Source organism: Poecilia reticulata, linkage group LG17 (genome assembly GCF_000633615.1).
Source record: "Poecilia reticulata strain Guanapo linkage group LG17, Guppy_female_1.0+MT, whole genome shotgun sequence".
Taxonomy (NCBI): Eukaryota; Metazoa; Chordata; class Actinopteri; order Cyprinodontiformes; family Poeciliidae; genus Poecilia; species Poecilia reticulata.
This window is the reverse complement of record NC_024347.1, coordinates 7,895,657-7,908,436: the sequence shown is the minus strand read 5'-3', so window position 1 is coordinate 7,908,436 and position 12,780 is coordinate 7,895,657. Positions and strand designations below refer to the sequence as shown.

The 12,780-nt window shown below is 42.0% G+C and overlaps 1 protein-coding gene across 4 annotated transcripts in view; it reads right to left on the bottom strand.

Annotated features, from left to right (window-relative positions):
• The window catches only part of LOC103479174 (cAMP-specific 3',5'-cyclic phosphodiesterase 4C-like), a 143,180-nt gene that overhangs the window by 23,105 nt on the left and 107,295 nt on the right, over positions 1-12,780 (bottom strand). For all 4 annotated transcript variants that reach the window (XM_008433465.1, XM_008433466.1, XM_008433468.2 and 1 more), the window contains one exon: positions 2,817-3,008. In XM_008433465.1, coding sequence (XP_008431687.1) covers positions 2,817-3,008 — 192 coding nt within the window. The remainder of the gene's footprint in view (positions 1-2,816; positions 3,009-12,780) is intronic.

Genomic DNA, 12,780 nt, shown 5'->3' with positions numbered 1-12,780 from the left:
CTGAGCCGCGGGGGGTCGGCGACGCAGGGGCCGCTGAGGGTGTTTCCAGGACCCCTTGGCGCCAGCTGCTGCAGGCTCTGGGGGCTCGGACGGAGCAGACTCTGGAGGCGGAGACGCCGCGACAGCGGCAGGCTCTGGAGAGCAAGCTGTGGCAGACGCGGGGAATCCAACCGCTGGGACGGGCCATGCCACCATTCGCGCCGCTTGGCATCCCGGTGCCAGCCTGGCCGCCTGGAACCTCATGGCCATGGGGACTGTGGCCACTGGAGACGAGCAAACTGGAGCTGATGGAACCGGAGCTGGCGTAGAGATTGGAGTGTGGACAGCAGCAGGGTTAGACTCTGGGAAGAAGAAATTAGATGGTCTCGGGGGGAGAGGTTCTCTCTTCAACACCACTGACGCCGTCCGAAACTCCCAATCCACCTCCTGGCATAAAACCTCCAAAACCGGGAGGTGGAAACGGGGACTCCATTCATTCAGCCAGGTCAGCATCCGGGTGGCAGTGTTGAGGCAGCTGACTGGATCATAAGGCATAGCCGCCTCTTTAGCATAGCGCTTAATGTTCCGGATCAACAGCTGGTGGTCTGCTGGGTCCATGGTGGTAATTATGGTGTTCCTCACCAACGAAGAACACAGACAACAGGTGGGACTAAATACACACGGGGTAATCAAGGGAACGAGACACACCTGGGACAATCAACGAGGAAGACGCAGAGACAGGACTCACACAGAAAAAACTCAAAAATAAACACACAGAAACACAGATCATGACAGCCTTGTAAAATCACAGAGCCGGGTCATCGGGTACTGATGAGTTTTATGTATTATTTGAGTCTGGAGGATCTTTTATTTTAAAAATCCTTTAACCGGAATCTCTCCGTTACTGGCGCACCAACATTGAGCCCACAAGCAGCAAAATGAGTAAGAAACAGATCAGATGTCTTTGGAAAGTTTCTTTGCAAAGGGGAAAAGGCCCAGAGAAGAGACAGGAGAATGGATTTATCCCGGACCGTAGGTGAGTCCCACATAACAAGCCCACTCTGCGTAACATGCGGTTTAGACAGAAAGATTTAAGAATTGTCGGCCGATTTTCCAAACCTCTGTGACCACAGAGCTGATAAAAATACAACAGGTTCGATCGGTTCTTGTCTCCAGTCACACGGCAGGAGCAACACACCACACGAACCGATTCCAGTCACAAACATCCCGATTCCAGAAGAAAATCCGCAAAACCCCCAACGGGAATTTAGAATAACCAAACACGGATGACGATGTAGAAGCAATAGTGATAGTTTGTGGAGTCATTTTAAGAGATAAAAGACGTAACAAAAAGAAAAGGAGGTGGATAAAAGACGACGGGAGCAGGCGCTCTATTTGCTGCACTATGATTTGTAGGTGACTGTGTTTTTTTATAGTTGACATTTTTAACTGAATAAACATAAACATATATAATAAGGACCTTTACATATAATAATAAACATTTCCACATATCTCCGATATCCACAGGCCTATCAGTTGCGCGATATGTCTGCTGTTTGGGATTCCCCTCTGTTCTTACGTCACCGCGCTTTCTGATTGGCTACCTGTTACATTCAGCAGGTTGTATTCCAAGACAACCCCAAATTGGGTATATTCAGGCTTTAGCGGGAACACCAACACCGCCTTATCTGACGGTTCGACTCCCCACGCCCCACCGGGCCGCAGCAACATTTTCCAAGTATTGACCGGTCCGCGGTAATAAAAAGGTTGGGGACCACTGATCTACGGAGCAGCTTCAAAGGAAATGTTTCCGCAGTGTGGGACCATTTTGATCTTATATTGGAAAATAAATTTGCTTTCATTTTTGTCGTTTCATCCGGTTCTTGTCAGTTTCTACTTAATCTATCTGAACCCAAATTCAGCTGAAACGTACTTTTAGTTTACTTTCATATTATGTTCTGCAGGTTAAGTGTCGCACATGTTTAACTAAACTGTCTTATTTAAATAAATAAACCTTTTCAATGCTGAGGCATTATGAGGCCAGGCATGAGAATGAAGTCCCAGATACACCTAGATAAACTCAGATATGCAGCCATTCTACAAATTACTCAGTTGCTTTTTATAAATTATTTCATATACAGTGAACCGTCGCTGTAACGCGGTTCACTTTTCACGGTTTCGCTGATTTTTTTGTGCAGTTTTTTTCCCACAGTGTTCTTCGTCCTAATTGACCATATGATTGGTAAAAACAGTCTCCGTGCTATCTGAGTGCCAATAACGTTACGGTGTTTAATACAGATTGACCACTCAGTAGATGGAAACTGAAACTTTCAATGTCTGCTGGAAAAAAAAAAAAACTGTGGCCAGAGGCAGAGCAAAACACGACCGGAGGCTCGTTTGATGAGATCCATCGCTCTGCCGCAGATACAGCTGTGAATCTCGCGGGGCAGTTTGGAGGAGACGCTTTAATGACACGACTGCGGATCACATTAATAAGGCCCGATTGATGCACATGCACATCCGCTGACCTGAAAACAGGTTTTGTTCTTTGGTTTCAATGTAGAGTATTTATTTATGGTGTGTAATAACTGTAAAAAATAAAGGTAACTGTTTCACGAATTTCACCTATCACGAGTTATTTTCGGAACGCAACCCCTAAGAAAAACAAGGGTTCGCTGTAAATGTAGTGTTTACTTAATTTTTTTCTACAGCAGAAGTTTTGTCAAAAAAGCGTAACAGGCTTAATTTCAAAAGATTGTAAAAACTTTTTTTAATAAAAATGTGTGGGAAAAAAACAAGTGATTCATCCAAAGGAAGAATGAAGGAGAAGAACTTACAGATCACTGGCTGATGACAGGTTCCTGGAGGGACCTTTAGGTGAAAGGTCAAAGTCAGAGTCAGAGCGGTACAGGAAGGATTCCCGCCTCTGACTATGAGGATAGTTGGCCTGGAGAACCAGACCAGAGCTGGAGCTGGTCTGGGCGTCCAGGGGGCTGCGTGCCACTGATAATCCATTCTCCACATCAAAACTATGAAAACAGAAACGAGCAGAGAATCAGAGAATAGGAAAATTAAATCACAGCAACAACAGCCTTTAGGAAACAGCATGAGAAGAACAGACAGACATGAACATAACCATCAGGGTTCAAAATGTTAAGATGGACAGATTCCAGCAATTATAACAACAATAACCCATGTCTAATCATGTCACAGGATTTCATCACATTCATATTCTGAGGACAATACGGTTCACAACAGAAAGAAGGATCACTTTTACACAACAGAAAAATACACAGCAGGAGCTAAAAATGTCTACCGTTACAAAATATCAGAAAACGGGAATCAAATGAAATAATTTCAGGAGGTCAGCAAGAATCAGCTCAGCTTTATTTTCAACAGCAATGGCTGCTGAAAAAAGCAACAAAAAGCTGTTTTATTAAACTGAAGTTGATATGAGAAGGTAATGAGAGCCACAAAGAAAAGCCTCCAGCTCTGATTACAGCATGGCAGCAACACGGCTAGCTTCTCATCACAATCATACAACCAAAAACTGCTTCATGACAACAACAAAAAACAAACAAAACCGTCTGCAAGTTTGTTTCACATTGATGCATTTGTTGGTGGTTTTGCTTTTATAACCCAGTCTTTTGACAATGCAAAAGAACAAAAAGTTGGTTTTAGATGGATAAAGGTGAGATGTGTGCTGTGTGTGGAAGAGCTGTGAGTGAACTGTGTAAAATCAGCACGAAACTGCTGACGTAAAGTCACGTGAAGTCTAAAAATAACCCAGTGATCAGGTAAGGAGGAGTTCCTCCAGATCAGACTGAGGCTGGGTGAAGCACAGAAAATCACCACAGCTGGGCCCGTCTTTACAGTCAGAGCACGTCTTGGCCTCCATCCCACGTCCCCGCTTTCCCACAGCCTCCTCCCCCACAGACACACGCAAACATACACACACACCGACATTTAAAGCCAGATGAGCACAACGCTCTATTCGCCAACATCATCGTCCTGTGAAAACAGTCAGAGGAGCTTATGACTATTTTACACTCATAAGAAGATTGAATTAAACATCTTAATGGATGTGGAATATTTTTTATGTAATTGATAAGCAATCTCTTAAAGTTTGGAGTAAAGCAAAACCTGCTGAAAATCCCATCCATCCACAGGAATATTTCAATTAAGAATTACAGATATTTCTAACAGTAATTTCTAAATATCTTTTTCACCTGTGTAGTCATCTTTTATGTGAAAGACCAACACATCCAATTGCAACCTAGAGCAATGAAGTAGACCAAGGAAAAGGAGACATGGTTGATAATGTATATTGTAACAATTCTGTGTTTTAGTTCTGCTGGTGCCCATATGTTTATGTGTGTTGTGGATAGGTGTAGCACGGGATCACGTGGTGTTATTAGTGATTGTAGATCACCTGTTGCTCAGCTGGTGACTTCAGTGAGTGGGTGATAGGGGAGGTCTACTTTTTTGCTGACCGCTATGTTTTGTTTTTTTGATCACTGTTTAATTCTACGGATCCGTTTTTATGCTGCCTTTGAACACTGTTTGCTTTTTGGATATTGACAATAAAATCATTGCAACTGCAGCTTGGATTTACGTTTTGATCAGCTAGCGCGTCAACAACCACTTCCCTACTCAGCCGCTCAGCGACTTTGTTTGGCTGTCGCTACAATGTGTATTTGTTGTATGTTACATTGTGATCTTTATTGTTATGTGTATAAAGTTATAGCCTTCCCCTGTCTGACTCTGCTATCTCCCAATCACATGTGATAGACCTGTCATGTGGGCGGGGGATCAGAGGAGCAGCAGGACAGGACCGGAAGAGGGAGTTCGGGTGTGTTAGCAGGAAGCTAGTTCGGGGAGCTCACGGTTGGTTGGAGGCGGCTCGTTTCTATTTACTAATAAACCCATTTGGCGGGACTACATTTGTGTTTTGCTGGTGTCATTACAATATCTTAAAAGTTTCTTCATCCCTCTATATTCCTAAACATTTAAATAAAAACCAATGCATACAAATGCCTTCAGAAGTCACTTAATTCCAGAGGTGGGTAAAGGTAAAAAATTTTTTACTTGAGTACGAGTAGCACTACTTCAACATATTTTTACTTACATGTTAAAGTAAAGTAGTAATAAAGTAAAGTAGTCATCCAAGAAATGACTCCAGTAAGAGTAGAAAAGTATTCCATAAAAAGGTCACTCGGGTACAGAGGAACTGATCATAATATTTGATTTATTATCTCCAAATGATGTCCTCAGACAGACAAAAATATAAAGTTATGTGCAAATCAGAAACAAGATTCTATTCTTGTTTTTGCACCACCTCCTGTTTCCATGCAGCTATTTTTAGCCATCCCATAATGGGAAGCAGGCTGAGAGAGGCAGCAGTGAAGCTAAGAATAGAGCATCAGGTAGAGCGCTGAGCCGTCCTCCTTCCGTCCCACTCATTACAGTACGGCACAAGCTTCCCTCCATTCATGAATATCCAGGGAGGAGGTTCTATTCGAAGCTCCTGTTGAGCTAAATATAGATCCTGGTTGAAAATGTCGCCCACATATTTTGCTTGCAGGGATTTCTCTGGAATGTTCCCTCTTTGCATACTGCATCCTCCATCTGCTATGAGCTCGCTCCAGGAGAGTCACTCACTCAACAATCTGCTCAACACATAGAAATGATAACATAGAACCGAGTATGATATGTAATTTAATGTTGGCATCACTTTGCTCTTTTTTAACAATGGTATTTTATTATTACACTTATAAAGATGCAGCAGTTTATCAGGAACGCCTTGCTAGTTCCTTTTTTGGACCCTTTTTGCCATCAGAAATATTCCTCAGATATTCTGATCCAAATGGAGCTGTTAGTGACGGACATGAGCAATAACCATACTCAGGTTAGCTCCACTGATTCTAATGTATAGAGAACCAATTCTGCCAAAAATTTAGAATAAATTAATGCTCAATAAATAAATAAGCATACAATTGAATGCACACAAAAAATAAATAAAATATGTTGGCACTAATTAAATTATACAGTAAGACATAAAGGTATACATCCTAGCAGCTCCACGGATGCAGGCTCATACAACTATGCATAAAAAAAGTTCTTACAGCAGGTTAATCGTTTCTTCCTCTCCATCCTTTCCACCTTTGACAGTTTATGACTGTAGATTGCTTGAACTTCTTATTATCTGCTGCGCCAATAAATTCAACTGTCCAACAATGGGAATATCTCTTTTATCCCTTTTTGCAGAGCAAATCTATTTCTGGCATTGGAAAGCAGCCAGACCCAACACACTGTTTGCCAATGCTGCTGGGAAAATACTAACAGAAGTATTAAAAATTATTTGAATATTTGCTCTGGTGAGGATTTGTTGGAACTTGTTAATCATATCTGTTCTAGGCTGATCCAGTCAGCAGGCTTTATGACATGCCCTCCACAGAGAAAGATGAACGTCTCCTAAAAAGATTATAAACTGCCTCCAATGTTTGTGTCCCATTCCAAATAGTCAGCAGAAGGCTCTCAAGGATGAGCAGTGGAAATCAAATATCACATACAGTTCTGAAAGCACACAATATGTACCTCTTATATCAAAATGCATTTATATCCTTCTTACAAATTATAATAAATGTCGCAAACTATGCTCTGTGTTTTTGGGCTAATTTATGATGTTTCTTTAAGGAGAACTATACTTCAACAAGCTCTAGAATAATCTTGGAATGTGAGAAAAAGTGAGGGAGTCTGAATACTTTTTGGCATCACATTTTATTTTCTAACTGGCCTCAATTTGCACACTGTTCATGACGAATGAAAGCACATGGCACATGAACGCTCCCCGGGGGGCTGTACCGCCCACGTTGACAACCGCTACCCTAGCGCTAGGATTTGATTTGTCCTTTCGTGGCTTTTAGGTGAAAACATTGTAGCACAGTCAGGGCAAAGGTCAACCTATTAGATATTATATGGGGGGGGGGGGGAAATAAAGTACATTTCAATGACTAATGGTGCAAAAATAATGAAACTATTGCCTTTTTACAGATTCCTCAGAATACTTGACCAAAGAGACAGCCACCTGTATTAAATTCAACAAACATGGTGGAACATAATTACTGCATCTGGGATCTGGAATCCAGTCAAATTGGACCAAAACATCTATAGCAACACATCCCACCCAGACACACAAACACATGGATCTAATTCATTTCTCACCCAAAAATTAGAGCTGACATTCCAATGGATAACAAAAGACTGAGAAGAGAGTGAGAGGCAAAAAAAAAAAAGAAGGAGTGAATATGTGTTTTTTAAAGTGTCTGGGCCGGTGAGAAGTGTGATTGATGGCAGCCTGTCGCCCTGATACTCGACACCCCTCCTGCGTCATCGCCTGTCATGGCAACATCAATCCCATCTGGGGAGCATTAAAATACAGGAGCTACCAGGCAGAGTGAGAAACAGGCCTGTAAAGCAGGGCATGCTATCATCTGAACCTTCATTCAGCATTCCCAGACTTGTGCTGTGACACAGCCAGAGACGGAATTAGTTGCACCCAAGTCAACTTGCCTTACTGGTTCAGTCATTTATTCAGGAGAGACAAAAACGATCACAGCCAGGATGGTTTACAGGTGACACAGATCTGAGCTCAGTAAGGTGAGACTATCTAAATCCTTACTCTGACTGAAATCATTACTTAGGTTTAGTTATACTATGACACAATCTAAGCTCAAAATGTCTGTGTGATTTTCAAGAATTAGAATAGAATAGAATTAGGGGTACACTGACTTATCGGTGCTGATTTCTTTCAATATTGGCTGATCGGTGATCGGCCAGGGAGAGGTCTGACTGACACAGACTGGCCGGGTAGGCCATGTCTGCATGTTTGCAGTGAACAATAGTCGCCCCACTGTTACCAACTCAGCGACTTTCTTGCTATTTTTAGCAACATTTCAGACAAAAAGAAATTGGTGATCGGCCAGAAAACTGCAATCTGTGCATCCCTAAACAGAATATATCTTATTGATCCTCAAGAAGAAATGGCTTATTTGTTAATAGCGACTCCATCTAAAGCAGTGTTTTTCAACCACTGTTCCGCGGCACACTAGTGTGCCATGAGTGATCGTCAGGTGTGCCGTGGAAATTATCCAATTTCACCTACCGTATTTTCCGGACTATAAGCTGCTACTTTTTTCCTACACTTTGAACATGCGGTTTTTCTGTGGATTTTTCTTCAACCACCAGGGGGCTCTTTAGCAGGAAGTGAATCACTGGAAGTCAAAATTGGAAATCAAAGAAGAATGCGCTAATTTTCATTTAGAACAAGCACATGCTAGCAGCAGGCACGACGGAGAAATGTTTTCAAACTCATATCATGCGGCTTCTAAGTTGAGGAGTATCGATCTGGCAGTACAGGAGGGAAATAAAGCCGCTGCACGTAAACTTGGCGTGAATAAAACTGGATTTGGAGACGGAGAACTGCGTCCTTAATATATCCAGCAGTTATTAGGACGCAGCCTTCTGCTGGGTCCTTATGGGAAACCGAGAGCGGCAGAGATACCAGCGGCCTGTAGCCCGGTGCGGCTGATATATGCAAGTTTCCAGGAGGGCGTGGGGGTTCAAAAAATTTGAATGTACGGTTTATAGTATGGTGCGCTCATAGTCCGTAAAATACAGTAATTGTTCTACAATTGTTTTACAATTGTTCTTGTAAAAACGAATTATTTGCAAATAATGCCATCTTTGAGTGTCTTTGCTGTAGTAGTGACTAGCGGCGTAATCATGTAATTTTATTATCACTAGATGCAAGTAGGTACAGAGCATTTTACATTAAAACAAGAGAATTAGTGATGCATGAATGTTAATACATTCATGCATCACACACGACACTGTTGTGGCACTGTTTTGGTGTATTTTTGAAGTGGACATGTTAAGTGCAATTTGAAATAAGAAATGTAAAATATGATAAAAATAAATTTATATAGGCGGCAACAGAGTAAATTTGTTTACATTTTTGGTTGGTGGTGTGACACGTGATTTTTTCAATTAAAACAATGTACCTTGGCTCAAAAGAGGCTGAAAAACACTGATCTAAAGAGCTAAATATTAATATATACGTAAACAATATAAAATTTATAAAAAATATTTCAGTATGACATTATCTCATTAAAATGTTATAAAATAAACAAATAAATTAAAATAAAAAATATTTACATGGAGACTTCCGGTTTGAGCATAGCCATGTGAGGACACGTTGAACTGAGCTCCGACTGGACCCTCAATTTTGGCACAAAAAACACAATTTCAGCACTGGTCTTGCATTAGACTAAGATCATTACGACTTAAGGGAGCAAAAAGGCAGGCATACACCAGCAAAATGCCCAAACAGCGTAACCCCCAAGTCGAACCTCAGGAAGCTAATGCTAGCGGCCATGCTGAAGTGCTGACTGCTATTGGTGGACTCCGCGGTGAACTGATGGCCACGCTAACAACTACGGCAAAGGTACACACGGATAAACTTCAAGAATTACAAAGTGCACTGGGAAAGATAGAATCCAAAATAGATGACACCATGGGCCGCGTTGCGGAACTTGAGACTGCTGCTGCGGCCCACTCGGATTCGATCCATGCTATGGAGGTAGACATATTGGCCATGAAACAAGAGCTAGCAACCCTGAAAACTCGCTGCGAGGACCTGGAGGCCAGATCCCGTCGTTGCAATCTGCGTATTGTGGGTGTAAATGAGGGGCGCGAAGATGGGAAGCTTATGTCAGGCTTTGTGGCTGAACTTCTGAAGGAGACATTACAGCTTGCTTCGACTCCACTCCTGGACCGGGTACACCGTACTCTGCGCAGTAAACCAGTCGGCGGAAATGCGCCTCCACGAGCCATCGTGATCAAATGCCACTACTTCAACGAGAAGGAGGCTATTTGGAGGAAAGCAAAAGGGATAAACAACTTACCACCAAGGACGGCGACAAGATTTTGGTTCTCCCGATTATACCATGGCTGTCAGTAAACAACGTGCAGCTTTTAACGAGGTCAGGTCTCTCCTGCGGGGTCTTGAGCATGTCCGGTATGGCCTTCTTTTTCCGGCCACGCTCAGGATCACCACCCCGGAGGGTGAAGAGCATTGCTTCAAAGACCCTTTAAAAGCAAAAGAGTTCATATCCACAAAGCTCTCTCCGGAGAAATGAGTATTGTCCTGGCCGGACGAGCATGACAGCTACACAGTTGAAGCGTTTTGTTCTTTCTTTCAATCAATGGGGATCCAGTCGGGTCCAGGCTGTCATGGTAAGCGGATGCACTTTTGGATGTAGAAACTGTAAATACCTGGATTCTGTGGGAAGCTCACATGGAGCTCCCTTCCCCCCCTACCCGTTCCTGAGATTTAATGTTTTAATTTGGATCTGTTTGAGAGGGGTCATGAGTACGTCAGTTTATGCGTTCCAAGAGTTATGGAGTTTGAGGATTTTGATTATGTTTTTTGGTTTGTTTAACTCCACACATCCATTATTATATTTGGTGTATTTTCTCTGTTTTACATGGTTGGCGGCTTTTGTTGCATGTGATGCTGAATCGGGATTTGACAAATATACAAGATGGCTTTACAACTCTATTAATTCAAAGAGATATGAGTGTTTGCAATAGGTTTGAACCAGGAGTAGCATGGGTCAGCTGGAATGTGAGGGGTCTCAATAATATAATTAAAAGAAACAAAGTATTTATACATCTTAATAAGTTGAAGACCAAGATAGCATATTTGCAAGAAACGCATCTGTTAAACAAAGAACATAACAGGGTTAAAAAAGGAGGTTTCACCCAGGTATACCACTCTAACTTTAATGCTAGAGGCCGTGGGGTAGCCATCCTTATGCACAGGGATGTTTCTTTTGAAGAAACTTCCGTCATCAGGGATAGGGATGGTCGCTTCATTATTGTACAAGGTAATCTATTCAATATTCCTGTTGTTCTTGCTAATATTTATGCTCCAAATTGGGATGATTCTTTAAAAACATGTTTTCGCTTCTCCCATGTTTGGACTCGCACAATGTAATCACAGGTGGGGACTTTAATTGTGTTTTGGACTCTTCTATTGATAGATCAAATCCCATACAGAGGACTGGCCAATTGAGCAGCAAAACAGCTCATTGCATCAACTCATTCATGCAGACGTACGGCGTAGCTGATCCTTGGAGAGTTAAAAATCCTACCTTGAAAAAGTTTTCATTTTTCTCCCTCCCACACAAGTCCTATTCAAGAATCGACTACTTCTTATTGGACCTTAAACTCATGCATATGATGGCTTCAGTTGATTATGGAGCCATCGTCATTTCAGACCACAGCCCTGTTATAATGAAAATGCATTTCACTGGCTACATAACACCTCGAAAAAACTGGAGGTTTAATGCCAGATTATTGACAGAACAAAAATTTGTGGATTACATTAACACTCATAGATGTATTTTTTGAGACCAACAGCTCTCCGGACATTAGTTATGGAACACTGTGGGAAACATTTAAGGCATACATTAGAGGGCAAATTATATCCTACAGCGCAAACGACAAAAAAAATAAGTTCCAACGCATGTCTGAAATTAGTGACAGGCTTAAAACTATTGACCAGTGTCAATCATCCACAGCTTCAGATATCCACTGGGAAGAGAGAGCGCTCCTTCAAGCAGAATTCGATCTCATTATGAATGAAAAAGCGATAGAAATGCAGCTAAATCTGAATCAACAAGACTTTGAACACGGTGAAAGAGCAGGTAGGATGTTAAGTCATCAGCTAAAACAAAAGACTGCAGCAAGATTCATTTCAGCTCTCAAAGAGGAGGGAGGGGAAATAACCACGGACCAAAAGAAGATCAATATGCAGTTTGTGTCATTTTATAAAGAATTATACTCTTCGGACAGTTCAGATCCAAACATGATACATAACTTTTTCAAGCATTTGAGGTTGCCTACGTTGCAAGAGTCAGACAGGGCTACTATTAAAGGGGACATACAACTGGTAGAAATTGACCAGGCAATTCGGAAAATGAGAACGGGAAAGTCTCCAGGCCCTGATGGCTTCCCGATCGAGTTTTACAGATGCTTCTCTGCTAAGCTTTTGCCCCACCTATGTAACGTCTATTCAGAAGCATTTAGAAAGAAGGCTCTTCCACCTACAATGACACAGGCTAATATATCTGTATTGCTCAAAAAAGATAAAGATCCACTCATATGCGAATCTTAACGTCCTATAAGCCTACTCTGTGGTGACTATAAAATACTCACTAGGATTCTGGCAGACAGATTGGAGAAAGTGCTCGACAAGATTATTCACCAGGACCAAACTGGGTTCATGAAGGGCAGACAACTTTATAGTAATCTTCGTCGTTTGGTCAATATAATGTATTTCCCAGGCAGAGATATTGTGCCAGAGGTCATCATGTCATTAGATGCTCACAAAGCATTTGATAGAATTGAACATAGTTATTTGGTGAAGGCTCTTGAACATTTTGGGTTTGGGCCGTGTTTTTGTTCATGGATAGAACTTATTTATAGATCTCCACTGGCTGCAGTTCAGACAAATAGTATTGTGTCAGGTTATTTTCCTCTTTCTCATGGGACGAGACAGGGATGCCCTTTATCCCACCTGCTATTTAACGTAGCTATAGAACCTCTAGCTGTTGCACTCAGGAACGATCCATGCGTGATGGGAATAAGTAGAGCAGGACAAATCCATACTGTGTCATTATATGCTGATGACCTCCTTCTCTTTCTGGCTGACCCATGCAAATCCATGCCTAAAGC